At 42.1% G+C, this 19,775-nt stretch overlaps 1 protein-coding gene across 1 annotated transcript; it reads left to right on the top strand.

Moving 5' to 3' along the window:
- Positions 1-5,781: 5,781 nt before the first annotated feature.
- DR1 (down-regulator of transcription 1) lies at positions 5,782-19,236 on the top strand. Its single transcript, XM_020788704.3, has 3 exons — positions 5,782-6,840; positions 12,192-12,355; positions 17,197-19,236. The coding sequence occupies exons 1-3, from the start codon at positions 6,621-6,623 to the stop codon at positions 17,341-17,343; spliced, it is 531 nt and encodes a 176-aa protein (XP_020644363.1). The 5' UTR covers positions 5,782-6,620; the 3' UTR covers positions 17,344-19,236.
- Positions 19,237-19,775: the final 539 nt, after the last annotated feature.

The raw sequence follows: 19,775 nt of genomic DNA, 5'->3' as shown, positions 1-19,775 counted from the left end.
TATTGTTCCAGAGGATGAACAAGTTAACCATGCTTAAATTACTATGTTCCAAGAATAGTACTGTATTGTCATTTACATGATTCGACTTGGCTTTTTTTTTAGAGCAAAGTAGCCTACCTCCTCTCAGGAACCAGGGCAAAGCTAGGGTTGCAAGATACATGGGTACCAAAAGGAGGACACAGAAAGACAAAAAGGAGGACAGAGGAGGACGTATTGAATGTTTCATTTGAATCATTCCAGATTAAACCCACAATCAATAATTTTATTACAATAGCTGCCAATAAATGTCTCTTAGTGAACCGACCAAGAAACAGTCATGTTAAAAAATAAAAATTAATTCAGTGGAGGCTTTTTTTTCAAAATACCAAAAAACATTATTTAAACCACCAATTGTACCCGAACCCATCCTGGCCCGGCTGCTGGATCCCCTGGCCGCTCGCACTCTGCACAGGCTCAGAGGCAACCTTGCTAATCTGGACACCCAAACAAAGCTCTGGCACAGGCAGGGGGAAAGCGGCACCAGGCAAAACTGAATGAGGCAGCCTCCCCTCCCCGAGGGTCATAAGTTCAAAGCTGGGGAGTTTGGGAGTTGGAGTCCCTGAAAGGGACTTCGAACACACACAGTCCGGGTGCTCCCCTTCCCATTGATGCACTTGGGGGCTGCTTGCTCCTGCCTGGCTCGGCATGCGATGCTCCACTCGCACTGCCTTTCTGGGCTCCACGTGGGCTGAGCGGGCATGGCGGATTGTCGAGCAGCTGCAGCGGCAGTGGGAGGAAGTGCTCCAGCAGTGGCAGGTGGCGGGGTGGGCAAGCAGGTGGGGGCAGGGAAAGCCAGGGGGAACGGGGTCCTTCCACCTCTCCCCCTCCCAACCAAAATTATAACATAAAATATACAAAAGCCTGACATTTTAAAGGTTTTTATCTTTGCCTGCCTGACGGAGGACATTAAGCTGAAAAGGAGGACATGTCCTCCTTTTGCCTGATATTTGGCAACCCTAGCCCCGAAGGACCTTGGGTCCAAACCCAGAGCATCCTTCAGTAATGATATCTCAACGGGACACATGACTTTGCTCACATGTCCCGTGGCAGGCTCTTCCTCCTGTTCTCCCACATCCCCAATAAGGGGTGGACTTTTTTCTGACCCTTACCTCTCGTCTTCCTGTCTCGCCCCAGGCTGTAGAGAGGCTCCATCGGCTCCGGTGGGCAGAAAGGTTCACGCTCAGGCCTCTGCGCATGGAAGTAAACCTCTTCCTCTTGAGGAGCTTGCTGATTGTTCTCACCCTGCAAACCCTGACAAACCAAGGATGAGCAGGGTGCTGGTATGTGCTGCACCCCACCCATCCTTTCCCAAAGACTCCAAAGAACCTGTAGAAAAAACTCTGGCAGCAGCTACACCAGAAGTCTACTCTGGGTTTCACATTTATGGGTGTGACGCTGTAAATTCCCACTGGGAGCTCCCAAAGCAGCCTTCAGTTTTCACTTCACATAGGAGGGCTTGCTTTAAATCAGGGTGGGGAACCTTTCCTTGGCCCAAAGACCACATTCTGATCTGGCCAGTCACTCAGGGGCTGCGCATACCCCCGCAATCGCACCTCAACAGCAAGGGGAAAAAACTATAGAAAAAAAAACGATGGTGTCGTCCACCAGTGAAAAAACGGTTCCACCGGTCCCAGCTGCTCTCCTACCGTAACTGCGTCAACTTTAAGCCTATTCCACCTTATTTAGAGGTCAGTGACTGGTTGCATTGTTTATATCTGTGGAAAATAGCATCTTCTCGACATAAACCGATTCAAAAAGCCTTCGCTTGGATGAAGTACTTCCCGGATTCTTTCTAGTTTAAGTAGAAACTAGGAAGTCAGAAACTAGGAAGCCTAATCCACATGAAAATATCCTTACCAGCGAAGGTAAAAATAATAATAACAAAATTTTGCATAAAAATAAATGATGTAAACAATAGTTAACTACTTAATAAAATTAACCCTTACTTTATTTATTATATTATATTACTAAAAAACCCCACAACGATCCAGGATTGAAGAAACACAAGAAACAAAAATTCAGACAGTGGATGGAGGGAAGGCGGTACAGTATATATTTAAAATCAAGGCAAACACAATGGAAGAGCAGGTAGGAGCCATCCTGCCTTTCTTTCAGTGGTGGATTCCACCATGTATTTTGGGGGAGGCTAAGCCTTATCTGTTCAGGTTGAATCATTATATGGTCCATGTCCTCACTTGCAGAAACTGATTAAACACTGAGTTACCAAAGAGAAAAGAAAGCCAGAAATGATAGCCAGAACTCAGCCTGAGGTCCTGTTCAGTCTCCAGCTGCCTGCTGGCCCTGTGAAGGACTGGGCCATGGAAACCCTTGCCTGGTTGGCGTGAGCACAGCTTCGAACGTGAAGGGGCTCCAGCGCCAGGCTCTCTGACCTGAAATCTTACTGTAGGTTGGTTGTGTTTGTCATCTGAGCCACTTCCCCCAGAGTCACCCTAGGCAAAGCTGACTCCTGCCTATTTAGAAGCTGATGCAAGCATAGAACTGTAAAAGATACTAACCTGGATAGTTTGGCATTGATTTCAAATAATTCTTAAATAAAATGTTTCTCCTCTTTTTGTTATCTGTGCTGGCTGAGTAGACTAGTTTTTTTTTTTTGTTTTTTTTTTTGAAAAGCTGAGGCAGATAATTATTTTCACAGTACTTCAGTGGTGATAGTATTCATGACTTATTTCTATAAAAGCTGTGTCATCCATTGCTTATTTATAATTACTTTCTTACTATCCTGCCTTTCTTTCAGAAGAGGACCCAAGGTGGCTTAAAAAGGACTAAAACATATATGCCAGTAAAATCAATGAATTACAGTTTCACTATACAGTTAAAGATATAGTAATATTAAAATGCCACCCTTTAAAAAGTTTAAAACCAGTTAAAATGCATAATGAAATAGTCAAGATGTCCTGCACCCCACTAAAACTCATTTCTCACCAGAGCATTCTATAACATAAGGCCTGTTTAGAAAAGGGGTTTTATCTGCTGGTAAGAAGAGACTAGAAAGGGGGCCAGTTTAGAGGCTGGCAACATGACAGTATGTCTCACATTGTAGCTTCCTGTTCGCATGGTTGGGATTGTTCTATAGAGTGCCGAGTACACAATGTTCTTGTTAAAGCGATCCAGGCCAACCATGTAGGAGGAATGATCCATTCCAGACTGGTCTACCAAGGAGTCTACTGTTTATTTGAAGTGATTGGGACCATCACAATAAAGCCAGTTTTCCACTCCGTGTGATCAACTGAATTGCTCCAAAGTGGTGTCAGGAATAGGGGGCGGTTTGTCTTTCAGTGACTGTGGCGAGATCTAGAGGTGGGTGTGCATATAAAGAATGTAATGAAACACGCAAACTCAAGAGAGGAAAATATATTTTATTGTACCATTGTTCATTACCATTTAATAACTCACATTTTCTCTAAAATGTTCAGGATAGTGCCTTTTCCATCATCCCTGACTCTTATTCTCTCCTAACAATGATGGTGAGAGTCAAAACTAAGCTGGAACATAGTGTGGAGGCCACGCATACTTCAAAGACTCTGAATCATGGGTCCAGTACTATCCACAATGCTTAAAAATTTATTTTTCAGTAGGTTTTTCTCACTGTAGTGGGATTTACGAGGGGGTGCTAATAAGTATTGAGCCTTTCCCAGAAAAAAATGAGCTAGAAAGCTATAAATTGCAGTGTGCATTGGCCAATTTGTCTGTATTCAGTGGTGCAAAAATCAACTACCTATGATTTTAACTTATATTTCATGTTCAGTTTCAAAGTGAACATGGCAGCACCTCCAGAAAAGTCCAGTGTGGAAGAGCATAGGACCATAATCAAGTTCCTGTTTCTCCAAAGGAAAGGTGCAAAGCAGATACATGATGAAATGTCACAAACTATGGGTAACATGAAGTGGCCCTTCATATGCAACAGTAAAACGTTGGGTTGCCAATTTTAAAACTGGCCGTTTCAGTGTTGAAAGTGTGAAACCCAGTGGAAGGCCTGTTTTTGTCTCTGTGCCTGCAAATGTGAAAGCCATCCATGACATGATCATGGAGGACCGCCGAATATCAGCCAAAAGCATTGCTATATATCTGAGAATATTACGTGAGAGTTGGTGCCATTATCCACAACGACTAGGAAATGAGAAAGCTGGCAACAAAGTGGATCCCCAAACTTTTGACAACTGAACAAAAGAGGAAATGTGTGGAGTCATCAGTGGCTGTTTTTGAACATTGTGCAAGAAATGAGTCAGATTTCCTGGGCAAATTGGTAACTGCTGATGAGACATGGATCTACTGTTATGATTCTGAGACAAAGGAACAGTCTAAGGCAGTGATGGCAAACCTATGGCACATGTGCCACAGCTGGCATGCAGAGCCCTTTCTTCTGACATGTGAGTCATAGGTCGCTACTCCCCCCCCCGCCCCACCTGCGCAGCCAAACCTCATGAGGCGGCTGCAGCCGGGATTCCTCCTTCCGCAGCCACTTCCACGTCTGTTGCCATGATTCTTCCTTAAACCGCCACTTCCAGTTCCGAGTCCTCCGGGTCCATCACCATGATTCCCCCTTAAATTGCCTCTTCCGGTTCCAGTAGTACGCCACCCACTGTCCCCTCCCCCCATTTTGGGCACACGAGCCCAAAAAGGTTTGCCACCCCTGGTCTAAGGAATGGAGGCACAGTGGTTCCCCAAGGCCAAAGAAGTTCTGAGTGCAAAGGTCGGTGCAGAAGCAAATGGCAACAGTTTTTTGGGATAAGAAGGGAGTTCTGCTGGTGGACTACCTCCAACAGGGTTCAACCATCAATGCAAAATATTGCTGTGCTTTATTGACGAAGTTGAGGCAAAACATCAAGGAAAAACGTTGAGGAAAGCTCTCCAAAGGTGTCATCCTGTTGCATGACAATGCCTCGTCACACACTGCAGGTGAAACGATGGCAAAACTGACATCCTTAGGCTTTCAAGTGATGGTCCGTCCACCCTATTCTCCGGACCTGGCTCCTTCTGGCTATTATCTGTTCCCCAAACTCAAAAAACACCTAAAGGGACAATGATTTCGGAGTGTTCTGGAGGCAACTAATGCTGCAAATGAGTGGTTACACCAGCAGTCGGAAGAATTTTATTTACACGGACTTAAGAAGCTGCAAGACAGATGTCACAAGTGCTTCGACTTCCTGGGAGAATATGAAGAATAGTGTGGCAGGTACAGCTTCCTGGCTTAATTTTTTCTGGGAAAGGCTCAATAGCTATCAGCACCCCCTCCTACTTCCGTGTAGACATGCAAAGAACTGTGTAGTTGGTTGGCCTCACGTTACCATTGTCTCTCGAGACTAAAGAATGCCAACAGAGACCTTCGGGTAGTGTGGGCGGCATATAAGTTAAATAAATAAATAAATAAATAAACATGTGCTCCGGAATCTTTACAGTATTTATATTTCTGAAACAAGTGACAGAAAAGGAAAGACGAAATAGGAGCTATTTTAAGGGTTAAGGGTTTATCTGTTCTCTCTCTCACACACACACACACAAAGTTGTGAAAAGACAAAGAGACAAGGTGGTGATCCTTGTCCCGACTAAACCCCAATCTAGATATATTTGCCTCTCTATGCTTCTCAGCCCACCACCCTGAGCCAACTTCCAGCACCAACGAGAGAGAGAGAGCGAGAGAGCCAGAAGGGCCTCGCGCAACGAAGTAGGTGGGGGAAGGGGGAAGGAGAGGGTTTGGCGCATGCGCACACTGCCAGGCGCTCAGGATTCCACGCGGGTTAAGCGGCTGGATTCCCAAAGCAATAAACAAACAGGTTCGTGGCTAAGGCTGTGTGGAGATTACTGAAGCGCCTCAGGCACCGTAACTTGATCCCCAACAAACAGGAAAACGGCGGGCAAGCATACCCAACTCTGGGAATACAGTACAAGAAACGAAAGAGAAAAGAAAGTATAGTAGACATCTCTTCCTAGCAAGCCGGAAACGGAAGTAGTAGGGGGAGGCGGGCGTGCAAACGCTTCCGGCGGAAATGTCGTTCGGCGCAGCTTCTCGGGCTTACCCGTCGCGAGCCTTCTCCTTCTTCCCGGCGGCTCATTGCGCGTCAAAGGCGAGGGGCGGAAAGGGAAGGGAGCCTCCGCCGGGTCCTCGCCGGGGGGCTCCCGCTGCTTAGACGGGCCCTCATCCCAGTTCCTCTGCTTCCGGCGGTGGCGGCGCTAACGAGGGAGAGAGAGCGAAAGACCAACCCCGGGACTTCCAGCCAGGAGAAGCCTCAACGGACGTGGCGGAGGCGGTGCCACCGCCGCCGGTTGTAACGCCGAGAGCCGCGGGAGAAACCGTGGGGCGTTTTTTCTGACGAGGCTCCCCCAAGTCTCCTCAGCCCGTCTCTGGGCCCCGCAGTGCGGGGGTTGGGGTTGGGGGTCGCGGGTGGAGAACGGCGGGGGCGGCGGCGGCAGCAGGAGGAGTTGAGGCGCCCCCACACACACACCCGAGGACTCTCGCTTCGCCTCCCCCTCAGCTTGGCCCGCCCCCGTCCTGCCCCCTTGGCCGGTCTCCGGGCGACGGCTCTAACCCCCCCCCCCCCGGGCGGACTCTCGCGACCCCCAGCATGGCCTCTTCGTCCGGCAACGACGACGACCTGACCATTCCCCGGGCGGCGATCAATAAGATGATCAAGGAGACGCTGCCCAACGTGCGAGTGGCCAACGACGCCCGGGAACTGGTAGTGAACTGCTGCACCGAGTTCATCCACCTGATCTCCTCCGAGGCCAACGAGATCTGCAACAAGTCCGAAAAGAAAACCATCTCCCCGGAGCACGTAATCCAAGGCAAGAGCCTCCGCCTGATGCGTTTTTTGCAAACCCCCTTCATCCACCCAGCGGCACCTTTCAGTTCCCATTCAGAGCAGAGGGCTTCACATTTGAAACTTCAGGTCTTTAGTGACAGAGATCTCAGAATTTGTTTAACAACGGTAGTAGTATCCACTGTGTCTTCTGCCCTGTCTTGCCTGACCTTTTTCCTGTGTGACAGAGATTAAAAGAGACCAATTTGCCTGAAGGACTCTTGAGGAACCATAGTTTCTGCAGTCACTGCCTATTACAGAGCTAATCCATAGTACATTTTACGCCTTCTAGCAGTTTTGTTGCAATAGTTAATAGTAAAAGTTGGTGCTTATTAAAGGCTAGACAGGCAGAAGCCATTTGGCAGGGATGTTATACCTTGATTGCAACACCTAAGTGCATTGGCAGGTGTATTTAACAGTGTCAGCAGAATTTCTAAGTAAGCCTGCTTGCAAATTGGAGCCATAATTCCATTATCATTAAGTGAATTTTGTTCCAGTTCGTTTTGAGAAAAGGCAAGTGTTTGCCATTGATTTGCAAAGTTACCTGTATAAAAAGCATGAAAATTACCGTGTTTCTCTGAAAATAAGACAGATTCTTATATTAATTTTTGCTCCAAAAAAGCATTAGGGCTTATTTTCAGGGGATGCTTTATTTTTTTCATGTACAACAATCTACATTTATTCAAATTCAGTCATGTCATCTTCTGGTTGCTGCACGGTGGTGCACAGTGGTGGATGGTGGGCTCTCACTTAACTAGGGCTTATTTTTGGGGGTAGGGCTTATATTATGAGCATCCTGAAAAATCATACTAGGGCTTATTTTCAGGTTAGGTCTTATTTTCGGGGAAACAAGGTAGTATCTACACATAATCTTGGGAAGCAATATCAAACCTACATATTTAAACAAGCTGGATTTTGTATTTAAAAACATAATCAACTTTGTTAAAAGAGAGAATGGTCTAATTGTTTTCTCTCACCTTTTATTTTCATTTATCTTGCTGCTGGAAAACTTTTTTCGTTTTCAGTTCCTCATTTTAGTACTTGTTTTTTCTTTAATCAGACAACATAATGTTTATTTGTTCCCCCCTCACAAACGCAAGGCAAATATGATTAAGTTATCACTTTCTTTTCTGTTTTCTAACAGAAACTCTTGTTTTTTTCTAAATATTAGTCATATTGACTGTAATATGCTTATCCGCCTTAACTGTTTATAGTAGTTTCTGTGGGTTTTTTCCCCCAGTCTTCAGAACAGCAGTAGTGAAAGTAACCAAGGTCTTGGTTTCATTCAGCTGTTACTTAGAAAGGCCCCTTTCAAGATAAAGAAATGTAAATGGTTTTAAATTTGGAAATAATGAGGTGGCGGGGGGGGGGAATTGCTATGAAAATAAGAACAGCCCTGCTGAATTTAAGACTTGTCCAGATTAATATCCCATTCTCCATACTGTACTAGGAAGTGATTTGCCATCGGAAGACTCAGAAGTAGGACATGAGAGGAATAGTACTTTCTAACTGTTGTTTCCTAGCAACTGGTAATAAGAGGTGTGGTGCCCCACATCTTGTGTATGACATTTAGCTACCATCATGTACACTAGTTGGTACTCACAGCCTTATCTTTCTTTAACCTCAGAATGTACACATCTACCTTAAGATGTGTGTATGTGTTCTATGGCGTCAAGTCAGAACCAACTTATATCGACCCTAATAGGGCTTTCAAGGTAAGTGGCATATTTAAGGAGTGATTTTTCCATGGCTGAGTGGGGATTTAAACCCTATTCTCCAGAGTCCTAGTCTGTCACTCTATCCACTACACCCCACACTTTACGATGAATCTGTCTATAATAGCAAACCCAGGGCACATGCTGGTCTAAGAGTGCCATGTTGCTAGCATAAAAACATGACAGAATTAAGCAAAACTGAGTTTATTTGTGTCTAGAATCTCGTTATGAACATAACTTTTATTCACCTTTTAAAAGAGAGATCTGAAAATAAAAGCTCAACATGTCAGGATGTTGAAATGTATGCATTCTTTCTGTGGTTTCACAGATTGATAGAATCAATCTGAATGTGCTTAGATACATGCCAACCCTGACTTCTACCAGATATTTAGGATGCAACTATACTGTTCAAAGAATCAAAGAGTTTTATTAGGTTATTCTTGTATTGATTTATGTCATGCACTCTTTGTGTTGCTGTTCCCATCCTTGTGGGGCAGCCTTTATTGAACTGGCTTGATTCAGTGCAGGGGACCACACCGCTCCTTAAATAGACCCGAGATTGGCACTTGTATCTACCCATGGGTCTGGCCTGGTCCTGCCTGCATTCTGTCCTTGTGCATAACCACCTTGTCTGAAGTTCATTTTTCTCTCTTTTATTCTAAGTAGTATAATGCTGCATCATTGTTGCAGACAGAAAGACTCCAGTATAGTGCTGTGCTGAAGTTGAACACTTTTTAAAAATTAACAAAATAAACAGTTCAGACAGCAGGCATGATTGCTGATTTCCCAATGGGACAGAATCATGCATTACCTCAAACATACCACCAAGATGTCAGCACAAGGAAGGCCCACACACATAGAATACAATGGCACGGCTGTTCATACAACCAAAAATGGGTCAAAAAACACTACGATGTATTTCAAATAAACAACCACCCAACAGTTATTCAAAAAGAAACAATTCCTGCAAAAAAGTGCAGGTTTCTCCCATGTTTACAATAATATTGTGTAGTCAGGAAATTTTGAATAGATTTTCACTGTGCTATTGGAAGAGTATATTGCAATGTAGCCACACAGAACTATTCAAATTCATTTTAAAATATTTCTTCTGCTCTTTCTTACACCCTGTCTCCCAATCACTGACTAGTGAGTCATGGTAAATCTGTGAAAATGTTTCTCCCTAGTTTAGGGCTAGTGTTGACAGTAGAAGTCTACACTGTCTGTTCATATTGTCTTTGAATCTTTCCTTTAAGCACTAGATGGATTATACTCAAAAGAGATAAACTTGCTGTTAAATTTGGCTGGGTCTGGAACACAGCTGAACCATGGTGGATGCCTACTTCTGTTGCTTCAGGTTCAAGTGAAATTGTAGGGTGGGGAACTCAGCAAGGGAAAGACAGGAAGTGGAGAAATAAAGCAGATGGGTCATTCTCTGAGTAGTTTCTTGCTTGGCAGATTAGTGCGTACAATCCTCTTGTGTATTGTATCTTATTTTGTGCCAAGCATCAATTGGTTAAATAGTCAGACACATTTTACAGTATCTGTCTGTGTGTGTGTGCGCGCGCGCACGTGTGTGTTTACAGATGATTGTGCACAGATTGCTCAGTGTCACTGGTTGAAATCTTGTTTTTTATTATGGTAAATTGGACTAGAATAAGCCCATTGACTCTGGGGATTTGGTGAGTCAACTCTGTAAATTCCACTGATTTTAATGAGCTTACACTAGTAAGATTTCAGCCAGTTTATTAACTACTTCAGTTTCCTGTCTTGATAGCCCATTAGTCATTGGCTCGTTTGAAAAAAGATTGCATAATTGTACTGTTTCCATTTATAATTCTTTTAAAAGTCTTTGCTAGGTTTTTAGCTTAATCTATTTTTGCTTACGTTTCTTCGCTCTCAGATAACCATAACCGCTATTATGTTCAGTCTTCATCTTTTTCTGCTGTCATCAGTTTTTCCCAGCATTATTGTAGTGGGGATTTTTTTGAATAGAGTAAAATATATCCTGCTTGCATGTTATTCAGTCAGTGTCTTTTGTTGAATATTTGTCTGCTTTGGTTCAGCAGTACTGCAGTGTTAGAGACCCATTCACATATTTCTCTATACTGAACTATTCCCTGTACAAGCACAGCAGAATAAAGCTCAATCAGAAGCTCTCTGCTTGATATATATGTACTGAAATTCTTTTGAGCAGCTTCGTGGGTGTAACTCAACTAGGGTGGATAAAAATCAGTTTGATTTAAATCAAAAACGATTTTTTGTTTAAATTAGTTAAAAAGTCCATTTTTTAAAATGTAAATTGTGATTTAAATCAATTTGATTTAAATGCAATCTGCCCTGAACTCAAGAGCACACCTGTCATAGCTGCAGTACTGCCAATAATACTTCTGCTGGTACATTGTGTAATTGTTTGCAGTGAGAACTGCACAATAGGTTGTCCCATCCAGTTGTGCTGTCTGCATTGCCTGGGTGTAATGCTTGACAGATATGCCTGCACAACTTTATTTTATTTATTTATTCAACTTATATGCCACCCACTCTACCCAAAGGTCTCTGGGCAGCTCACAATTAAAAAACAATTAAAATACAATAAAAGATAAAATGATTAAAACACAATTAAAATACAATCTAAAAATTGCATGGTAACAAACAAGATTTCTGCTGTCGTTTTCTGCAAGCAGAAAGGTGTTGTTGTTTTTTTTACTAAAAGATTGTTTAATCATCTGGATCCATCACACCACACACTTATTTCCGGGATTTTTCAGAACTTCTTTGAATTTTCTGTTCTTTTATTATTATTATTAATTCTCCAGAGTCTTGTAAGTTCCCAGTGGAGTATAGCAGTTAGTAATGTGTTGATTGGAGTCATTATTGGTGACAGGTAACGGTTGTATAAATGCAGACAGACCTGAGAGCAGATCTTTTTTAGGGAAGGTATACATATGCTGTCCTTGGCTGACAAGAAGCTCCTTGGAGAGCACTACCCTGTTTCCCCAAAAATAAGGCCTAACCTGAAAATAAGCCCTAGTATGATTTTTCAGGATGCTCATAATATAAGCCCTACTCCCAAAATGAGCCCCAGTTAAGTGAAACCTCACCCTCCAACATTGTGCAACAACCAGAAGAAGATGACATGACTGTATTTGAGTAAATGTAGATTGTTGTACATGAAAACAATTAAATATCCCCTGAAAATAAGCCCTAATGCATATTTGGAGCAAAATTAATATAAGACCCTGTCTTATTTTCAGGGAAACACGGTAGCTTGATGCCAGTGGGATGTAGTGGGTAGTGTTGGACCAGGATTCAGGAGATCTGGGTTTGAAACATTGCTTGGCCATGGCAATTCTCTGTGGGTGTCAGTGGTAAACCCTGAATATTCCACATGCCTCCAAAACCCTGGCCTGGTCAGAAGTGACTTGATGGCACACAACAACAACAAAACTTGTGCAAAAGTCATATATAGATTTTTCCAGTAACCCTGAGATCACCTAGTGCCTTAAAAAGGCTATTACACCCAAATAGTTTATGTACCTACTCATCAAGGGAGTGGAGTTGGATAGGCGAAGTTGATGTTTCGTTGCCAAAAGTAAATCTTATTTTTTTTCTTTTTCATCCACAGCACTAGAAAGTTTGGGGTTTGGTTCCTATATCAGTGAAGTAAAAGAAGTCTTACAAGAATGCAAAACAGTAGCACTAAAAAGAAGAAAGGCCAATTCACGTTTGGAAAATCTTGGCATTCCTGAGGAAGAGCTCCTAAGGCAGCAACAATTGTTAATTGCACAAGTAAGTACAGAGATGTTACAGAAAAACTACCTATAAAATGCTTAATTTTTTTACCTCGACAACTAGAATTGGACTTGGCTTGCGTGCCCAAACTTGGGGGGGGAAAACAGCGGGTGGTGTGCCGCGGCAGCAGCAGAACCGGAAGTGATGGCGGCACAACTGGAAGTGGCAGCGCAAGGGGGAATCCCGGCACGGAGGTGCCTCAAGACCCCACTCCAGATCCGCCTGCCGAAGCACCAGCACCACGGCTGCAGCTGCCTTCTCAGGTTTGGCTGCGTGTGTGTGTGGGGGGGTGAGTAGTGATCCAGCAGCTTATGGCTCATGTCCTGGCAGAAAGGGCTCCGTGTGTCAGCTGTGGACATGTGCCATAGGTTCGCCATCACTGTTCTAGAGGGATAGACATTCTAGACAGCTTTTTAAAAACAGTCTTTTAATATCTTAAACATTAATACATCTTAGTCCAGTGTTTTTTGTTCTGTTCTTACTTAATGTCTCCTTTTGATAAGCAAAGGAGATGTGTGGCTTTTTTGATTTTTTTTCCCCCTAGCCCCATCGTTCCGATGGAGCTGGCTGTGGGATGTGTGTGTGTGTTTGATTTCCCCCCTCCCCCAGCCCCGTGGCATTCCGATGGGGCTGGCTGGGGGGGGTATTCTTTTCCCCAGCCCCATCACATTCCAATCGAGCTGGCTGTGGGGTGTGTGTATTTTTTCCCCAGCCCAGTGCCTTCTGATGGGGCTTGCTGTCTTGTTTATTTTTGGTTTTTTTTAAAAGCCCCAGTACCTTCTGATGGGGCTTGCTGTGTAGGTTTTTTTTGGGGGGGGGGAATGTTGCCGGAATGGATTAATTGTGTTCCAATGCATTCCTATGGGAAATGGTGCTTTGACTTACGACCATTTCGAGTTACGCCCATCTTCTGTAACGGATTATGGTCGTAAGTCGAAGCACCACTGTATTGAGTAATTTTTCAAAGAGCACTGAACCATATATCAACATATCCACTGAAATCTTGCTAAGTGCTCCTGGAAAGCCACAGTCCACTGGTTGAAATGCACCAGGTCAGTCTGTCTAATTCTGTAAGATTTCACAGTGTTATCCAGAACTGGACAGTGTAAATGTTAAAATTACAGAAGTTAATTTTATGTTGTTTTCTTTCTGTCATTTTTAGTAAGTCTGAATTAGTTCAATATGGAATGAAAATAAATAGGACTATGAAGATGTACAGTTTATTTGCCTAGATTAGAAATGTTCCTCAAAGAATTGTGTGAAATACAAAGGCAAGAAATAATGGCTAAAACCCTTTCACTTAGCGTAGTAAATTCTACTAGAGTAAGTCCATCAAATAAATAGGGGTTTGGTGAGTCAACTCCTCCATTGATTCAAATGGACCTACTGTAGACACAGCTTACTTTAGCATAGTAAGCCACAACTAGAGTCAGTGCATTTGAATCAATGGAAGTTACGGAAAAATTTATTTACCAAATTCCATTGATTTGATGGGCCTACTCTTGTGTGATTTACTACACAAAGTACAGTGGTGCCTCGCATAACGATGTTAATTGGTTCCCAAAAAACCATCGCTATGGGAAACATCGTTATGCGAAACACCATTTCCCATAGGAATGCATTGAAAACCGGTTAATCCGTTCCAATAGGAACGGATTGCCATCCTTAAGCGAAAAAACCCATAGGAAACATTGTTAAGCGATACAATGTTTCCTCCATTGGAAGCCTATTCAGTGCATTTCAATGGTTTAGCGAAGTCAATTTTTGCAAATTTATGTGTCTCATAAAAGGGTCAAAAATGGTTTTAAATGCTTGGAATAGCTTCTGCACCTTCTAAAACGGGTGCAAACTTAATTTGGCTTTGATCTGACATTTCGTTAATTTTTGCTGAATTGTTTCTCCCCCACCAACTTTTGACAGCTGTCAACGTAGCTTGCACACGATTTAGAAGGTCCTCTAACGAACCCAAGCATTTAAAGCAGTTGCTGACTTTTCGTTAATTTTTTGTGAATTTTTTCCTCCCCCATAGGAAACAATGGAGCTGTCAAATTTTGATAGCTCCATTGTTTCCTATGGGGGAGGAAAAAAATCAGCAAAAATTAACGAAAAGTCAGATCAAAGCCAAATTATGTTTGCACCCATTTTAGAAGGTGTTCTAACGAATCCAGGCATTTAGAACTGTTTTGACCATTTTAAGACACTTTTAAAAATGGAAAAACAAACATCGTTATGTGAAGCAGGGGACCTAAAAATGCATTCGCTATGTGAAGCATGGTCCCAAACTTCACTAAGCGAAAATCACCCATAGGAAACATCGTTAAATGGTGCATATTATTTTCTTTAAAAACCCATCGTTATGCGAATTCATCACTAAATGAGGCAATCGTTAAGCGAGGCACCACTGTAATAGGATTTTAGTTATTAAGCCTGCTCAGAATTCAGCAGCATTTACTCCAAGATAAGCATATACATGTTTGCAGCCTAATTCAGTTGGCGTTAAAAAAATTGCTAAGATTTTTAAGAGTAGGTGTGAGGACTTTCATTTTTTTAGATTTTCCATATTTTTACAGATAGGTCATTTAAAAATATAACACATGCTAAAACATGTACAGTGGTAACTTTTTTCAGAAACAAATGAGAAAAAAATTCAATTTGATAACACTTTCTGTCCTCTGTTTCTATACAAAAACAGCCTAAAAATAAACGCATGCTATGGTTAGCCTTAGTTTCCCCTTGCTGATTAATTCTTCACATATATAGATTTTTCATTTTCTCTATATCCATGTTTAAAAACCCTCCTGTTTGGGATAACCCATCATACATCTGAAGAAGTAGATCTGAGTCCACAGAAGCTTATGTATCTTTAAGATGCTGCAAGACTTTTCATTTCTCTCTTAGAAATTGTGACTAAGAGTAACCTGTATGTTAATTTTCACAGTTGCCTTCTAGGAATGGGATATGGCAGGTCTTTAGAACAGTTCCTCTCTCCTTCAGAAGCACACAAATCACAGAGTTTCAGAATTAGTGTGTGAAATGAGATGTTGCAAGAGACGAACGAAATGTTGTGAAATATGGAATTTAATAAATAGATCTGCCAGTAAGAGTTCAAGCTCTTGTAAAAACGGCAAGCAGAAGGGCAATCACATGTGCGGTTTTCACTGTTTGTGACCTAATTGGACACAACTGAAGATGTGACAGACTACCTGCCAGATAGTGGATACTGCACATGCAATATTGCCCATTTGCACTCTGCAGTTCCAGCACAATTCTGGCTGATATGTTTGCTTGACTGCTCCTGCTACTCTGTAGTTCTTATATCATTTTGATAAAGAGAATTGAAGCTAGAAAGATAAAAGGGGTACTGAGCTTCTATTTCCTAAGTTGAAAGGGAAAATGTGGGGACAACTGACAGCATAGCGGTATGATGGTACAACATAGGAAGGGGAAAGCAAATTCCTTGTGCTGTGCATTTGGAGGCTGTGTTGTCAACTGCCAGTTGAGGATTGTCTCTCCCAGCTAATCTGAAAAATACAGCATGACAGGAGAGTTATCATCCTTCACTCGCAAGTTCTCCCTGTGCTATCTGGAAGAGACTCCTTTCTTACCATTGTTAGGTTTAACATTCGTTCCAAATTATGTGAGTCTCTTTGTCTTTTTTAAACACAGGAAAGCCATGTTTAACACAATGGGAAAGCTTCTATGGATGCAGAACCTTTGAAGATACTTGTCTGTTCAATTGCATGACAATGTTTGTTGGAAGGAATTAGCTTAGAACCAAACATTCTGCATGACATACTGAATTTTTTGTGTGCTTCTTTTCAGTTGCAGTGGACCCTCGAACAAAGGTCCCTAGCTATGGAAATTCCAAGGTACAAAAAGCTCCGGCCGCAAAATTTTAGTTCGACTTGCGGCCAGAGCTTCGACCTACAAAATGCAGGGGGAAAGGGCAGGAAATTCAAAGCAGCTCCCCGCTGTCCTCTTGTCTCCTGTCCCTGGTGCCCTCTGCCTCCTGAGGAGGCAGAGGGCACCAGGGACAGGAGACAGAGGGCAGCGGGTGCAGCTTTCGAAGCTTTCGGCTTGCAAGCCAAAAGCCGCTCCACCCCCGCTGCTGGCTTTCGGGGCTTAGAAAGTTGCACCCACTGCCCTCTTGTCTCCTGTGCCTGGTGCCCTCTGCCTCAGGCAGGAGACAAGAGGGCAGTGGGTGCAGCTTTCTAAGTCCCAAGAGCCGAAAGCTGGCAGCGGGCGCAGAGTGACTTTCGGCTTCCCGGGCTTCCAAAGCTGCATCCGCTGCCCTCTGTCACGTGTCCCCAGTGCCCTCTGCCTCCTGTCCCTGCGGGGACAGAAGGCAGAGGGCACCGGGTGCAGCTTTGGAAGCCCAGGATTTTATTTCTTTGGCTGGAATGGATTAAATGGTTTTCAGTGAATTCCTATGGGAAATGGACCCTTGACGTACAGAATTTTCAACCTGTGGCCACTTATTCCGTAAGTCGAGGGTCCACTGTATTTAAAACAGAACACCAAAAGCCATGTAGAAAACAGCCTAAAAAGCCAAATGTTTATCTAATTTACAAGTTTTATACCCTGAACGTCATTGCCCTTGATGGGAAGTTTGCATTTCTATTTGACAACTGGTTGCTAAGTGCCCACATCCATGCAGTCCTCTATAATGTCATTAGAATACAGTGCTTGGAAAGTGACCTTTTTGGGGGGCGTCAACTCTCAGATTCTTCCAGCTGGCCTTGCCTCTGGCTGTGCTGAAAGCTGCAGTCCCAAAAGTCCTATTTGCAAGCTATGCAGTTGAGGCTAGAGGCTCTGAACCGTTGATTTTGTGCCTGCAGGCGAAACAGCAGCAGGCAGAGCTGGCTCATCAGGAGTGGCTACAGGTGCAACAAGCAGCCCAGCAAGCTCAACTCGCCGCTGCCTCAGCCAGTGCCTCCAACCAGGCAGGATCTTCTCAAGATGAGGATGATGATGATGACATCTGAAGATTTTCCCGGCTGGATTGTGACCCTTTCAAAGAATATTTGTCCTACACAACAAAACCAGTGAAATGAATGCTTGCCTGTAACTTTGTCTGCAACTCGGACCGGCCGTTGGTATTTTAGGGATGTCTCCTGTTGTGTGCTGTACATGTCAAAACTGTCTCTTTGAACTCTTGGAGATTTAAGGTTCAGTATCATATCAACTTTGGATTTTTAAATGGTGTTTATGGAAATTTTAGATAGGTGTGTGTCATTTATTTGATCAGCAAACAGTGTTACAATAAAGTTTATAAAATATAGCAGAATTTATACAGAGGCTCTAAATTCACATTTGCATCTCTCTTCCCTTTTAACCACAAAATCTTATGTAAAATTTTTAATTTGTTTCTTTTTGGAATGGGTGAGGCATTCACTCTGCTTTGAGTAGAAAAAAATAAAGAGATCAGCATACTTTGATCTTAATTCCTCGTCTTTTAAAATAAGAGATCAAGCTGTGGCAATAAATATATGCTTGAGTACCATCCATCTGAAATGATACATTTTTGCCAGACCAGGAAAATGTATATTTAATAGGAATTGTACAAATTCAGTTTTTTTTTTGTATGGGGTTAAAAAAATAAAATAAAACCCGAGAATTTACTATGGTATCCATTCAGTATCGTGAAAAAAATGAATTTTTTGTTTCAAACATTGCCATCTTGTGGAACTAAAACTATCCTTGATTCACAACAGTTTAATTTTAACTCTAAATGAGATTACATACATAGTCTAAACAAGTTTATTGTCATAGTGTTTGAGTGGAAAGGTGGGGTTTGGTAGGACAGAGTTTTTTGAATTCAGTTTTCATTGGGAAATACGTCAGGCCTAGGACAGCAAATGATAAAACTGAGGAGCATATTCATAGTGATAGGAATCTTTATTTAACCCCAGTTACTTATTGTTGGCACAATATTAACAGTTTTCAGACTGGTGTGGCACTAGGTAAGCTTTATCTTGTGAAACTGACAGTTTCTACCCTCAAGTACTAGTTTTAGGTGATCAGATTCCACAATTAGCTTGGTAACTGAGCCCATAGATTGACCAACAACCTAAATGAAGAAGAAATTAATTTGGGATGTGATGAAAATAGATTTTGCTTTTCTACAGCTGCGCTTAAATACATATTTGTGTTGAAATCAAGAACATTTTCAAATACAAAAATATACTTGAAGATCCATCAACTTATTTTTCTGGTACTTTCTTTTGACGGAAGAAGATAGATTCTCATGGCTTGCATATTAATACATTATCAGCATTAGCAAACTGCAAAGATGTTAGATGTTTTAATATGGCCTTGATGGCCATTAAAGATTGTATGCAAGATCAGTTTGGTAAAAAGCCTTGTCTGAAGTGGAGAACTAAACTGGACATCAAATTAAGATCTTGAAGTGCAGTTAAAGTTAAAGAGGGTTCATCTGCAGTAACTTGTACCCTAATATGTATGCTGGTGGATGAGAGATATGTTAGTTTGAATTTTAAGCTGAAACTTAAGCAGGAAAAGTATTGGAACAAGATCTGATTAAAGATCTAGTCTTTATGAAGGTTGAAGTACCAAAGGTAGAAACACTAGGCTAGAGAAACCATGTTAATGTGCAGTGTTGGCTTTTCTAATTTGTACTGTAACACCCTTACCCTTCATCTTTTAAATGATTATTTTTATTTCTTTTTAAGCAAGCAAAACAGATACACTTTCACACTTTATTTTTTTCTGATGCAGAATTCAGGTTAATATTTAACTGCATCTGGTATGTATAATAATATGTTTGAATCCCTGTGACCTTTCCGTTGGATATTGATGTGCTTTTTCATATGCTGTACTCCTTGAGCAATAAAATTCAAATGTGTTTTTATATTTAATGTTTGAACAGTCAACTTTCATTCACTTTTTCATAGAAAAATATAATTTTGTTCTGATTTAGACAAACTACATGAACTGCTGCAGTCAAGATGAGTAGGAAAAGGTCTTCTTGTAATAGCTCTTACCAGCTTTTCTTCTGCAATCAGGATAATTTTCTACTTATTCTTCCTGTCAATTTTGCCTAATTTCATCACAGGTCTTTTAGAACAAAAATCTAGGTCAGCCTTTCCAATTCAAGATGTCTTTATGTTTTCTGCCAATAATAGATCTGAGAGATGAGAATCTTAAACCTACGGAAGGAACCATCTACCTTTAATCACATAAGTTGAGTTTATACTGAATATTTGAGAATTTAAGCAATCAGCTTTATTTAGGAATTTTTTGAAGAGTTGCGCCTTATTTAGGAATTCCTAGATGTAGTCTAGCGCATGGAGAATTCAGCATGCATTAACTATTTTTTAATAAATAATAAAAGCAATTCCTGCTGTACAAAAATACCTGTAGGGTCCATTTTCCTATCAAAAAGAGTAGGTATCTT

Source organism: Pogona vitticeps, chromosome 4, assembly GCF_051106095.1.
Source record: "Pogona vitticeps strain Pit_001003342236 chromosome 4, PviZW2.1, whole genome shotgun sequence".
NCBI classification, from domain to species: Eukaryota; Metazoa; Chordata; class Lepidosauria; order Squamata; family Agamidae; genus Pogona; species Pogona vitticeps.
The sequence above is the reverse complement of the archived record's forward strand: the minus strand, read 5'-3'. Positions and strand labels throughout refer to the sequence as shown.

Excerpts from the sequence above, each read along its gene's own strand:
- DR1 (XM_020788704.3), top strand. The coding sequence starts at position 6,621 with ATGGCCTCTTCGTCCGGCAACGACGACGACCTGACCATTCCCCGGGCG. Across the intron at positions 6,841-12,191 it reads CCCGGAGCACGTAATCCAAG|CACTAGAAAGTTTGGGGTTT; the intron begins GCAAGAGCCTCC and ends TTTCATCCACAG. Across the intron at positions 12,356-17,196 it reads AACAATTGTTAATTGCACAA|GCGAAACAGCAGCAGGCAGA; the intron begins GTAAGTACAGAG and ends TTGTGCCTGCAG.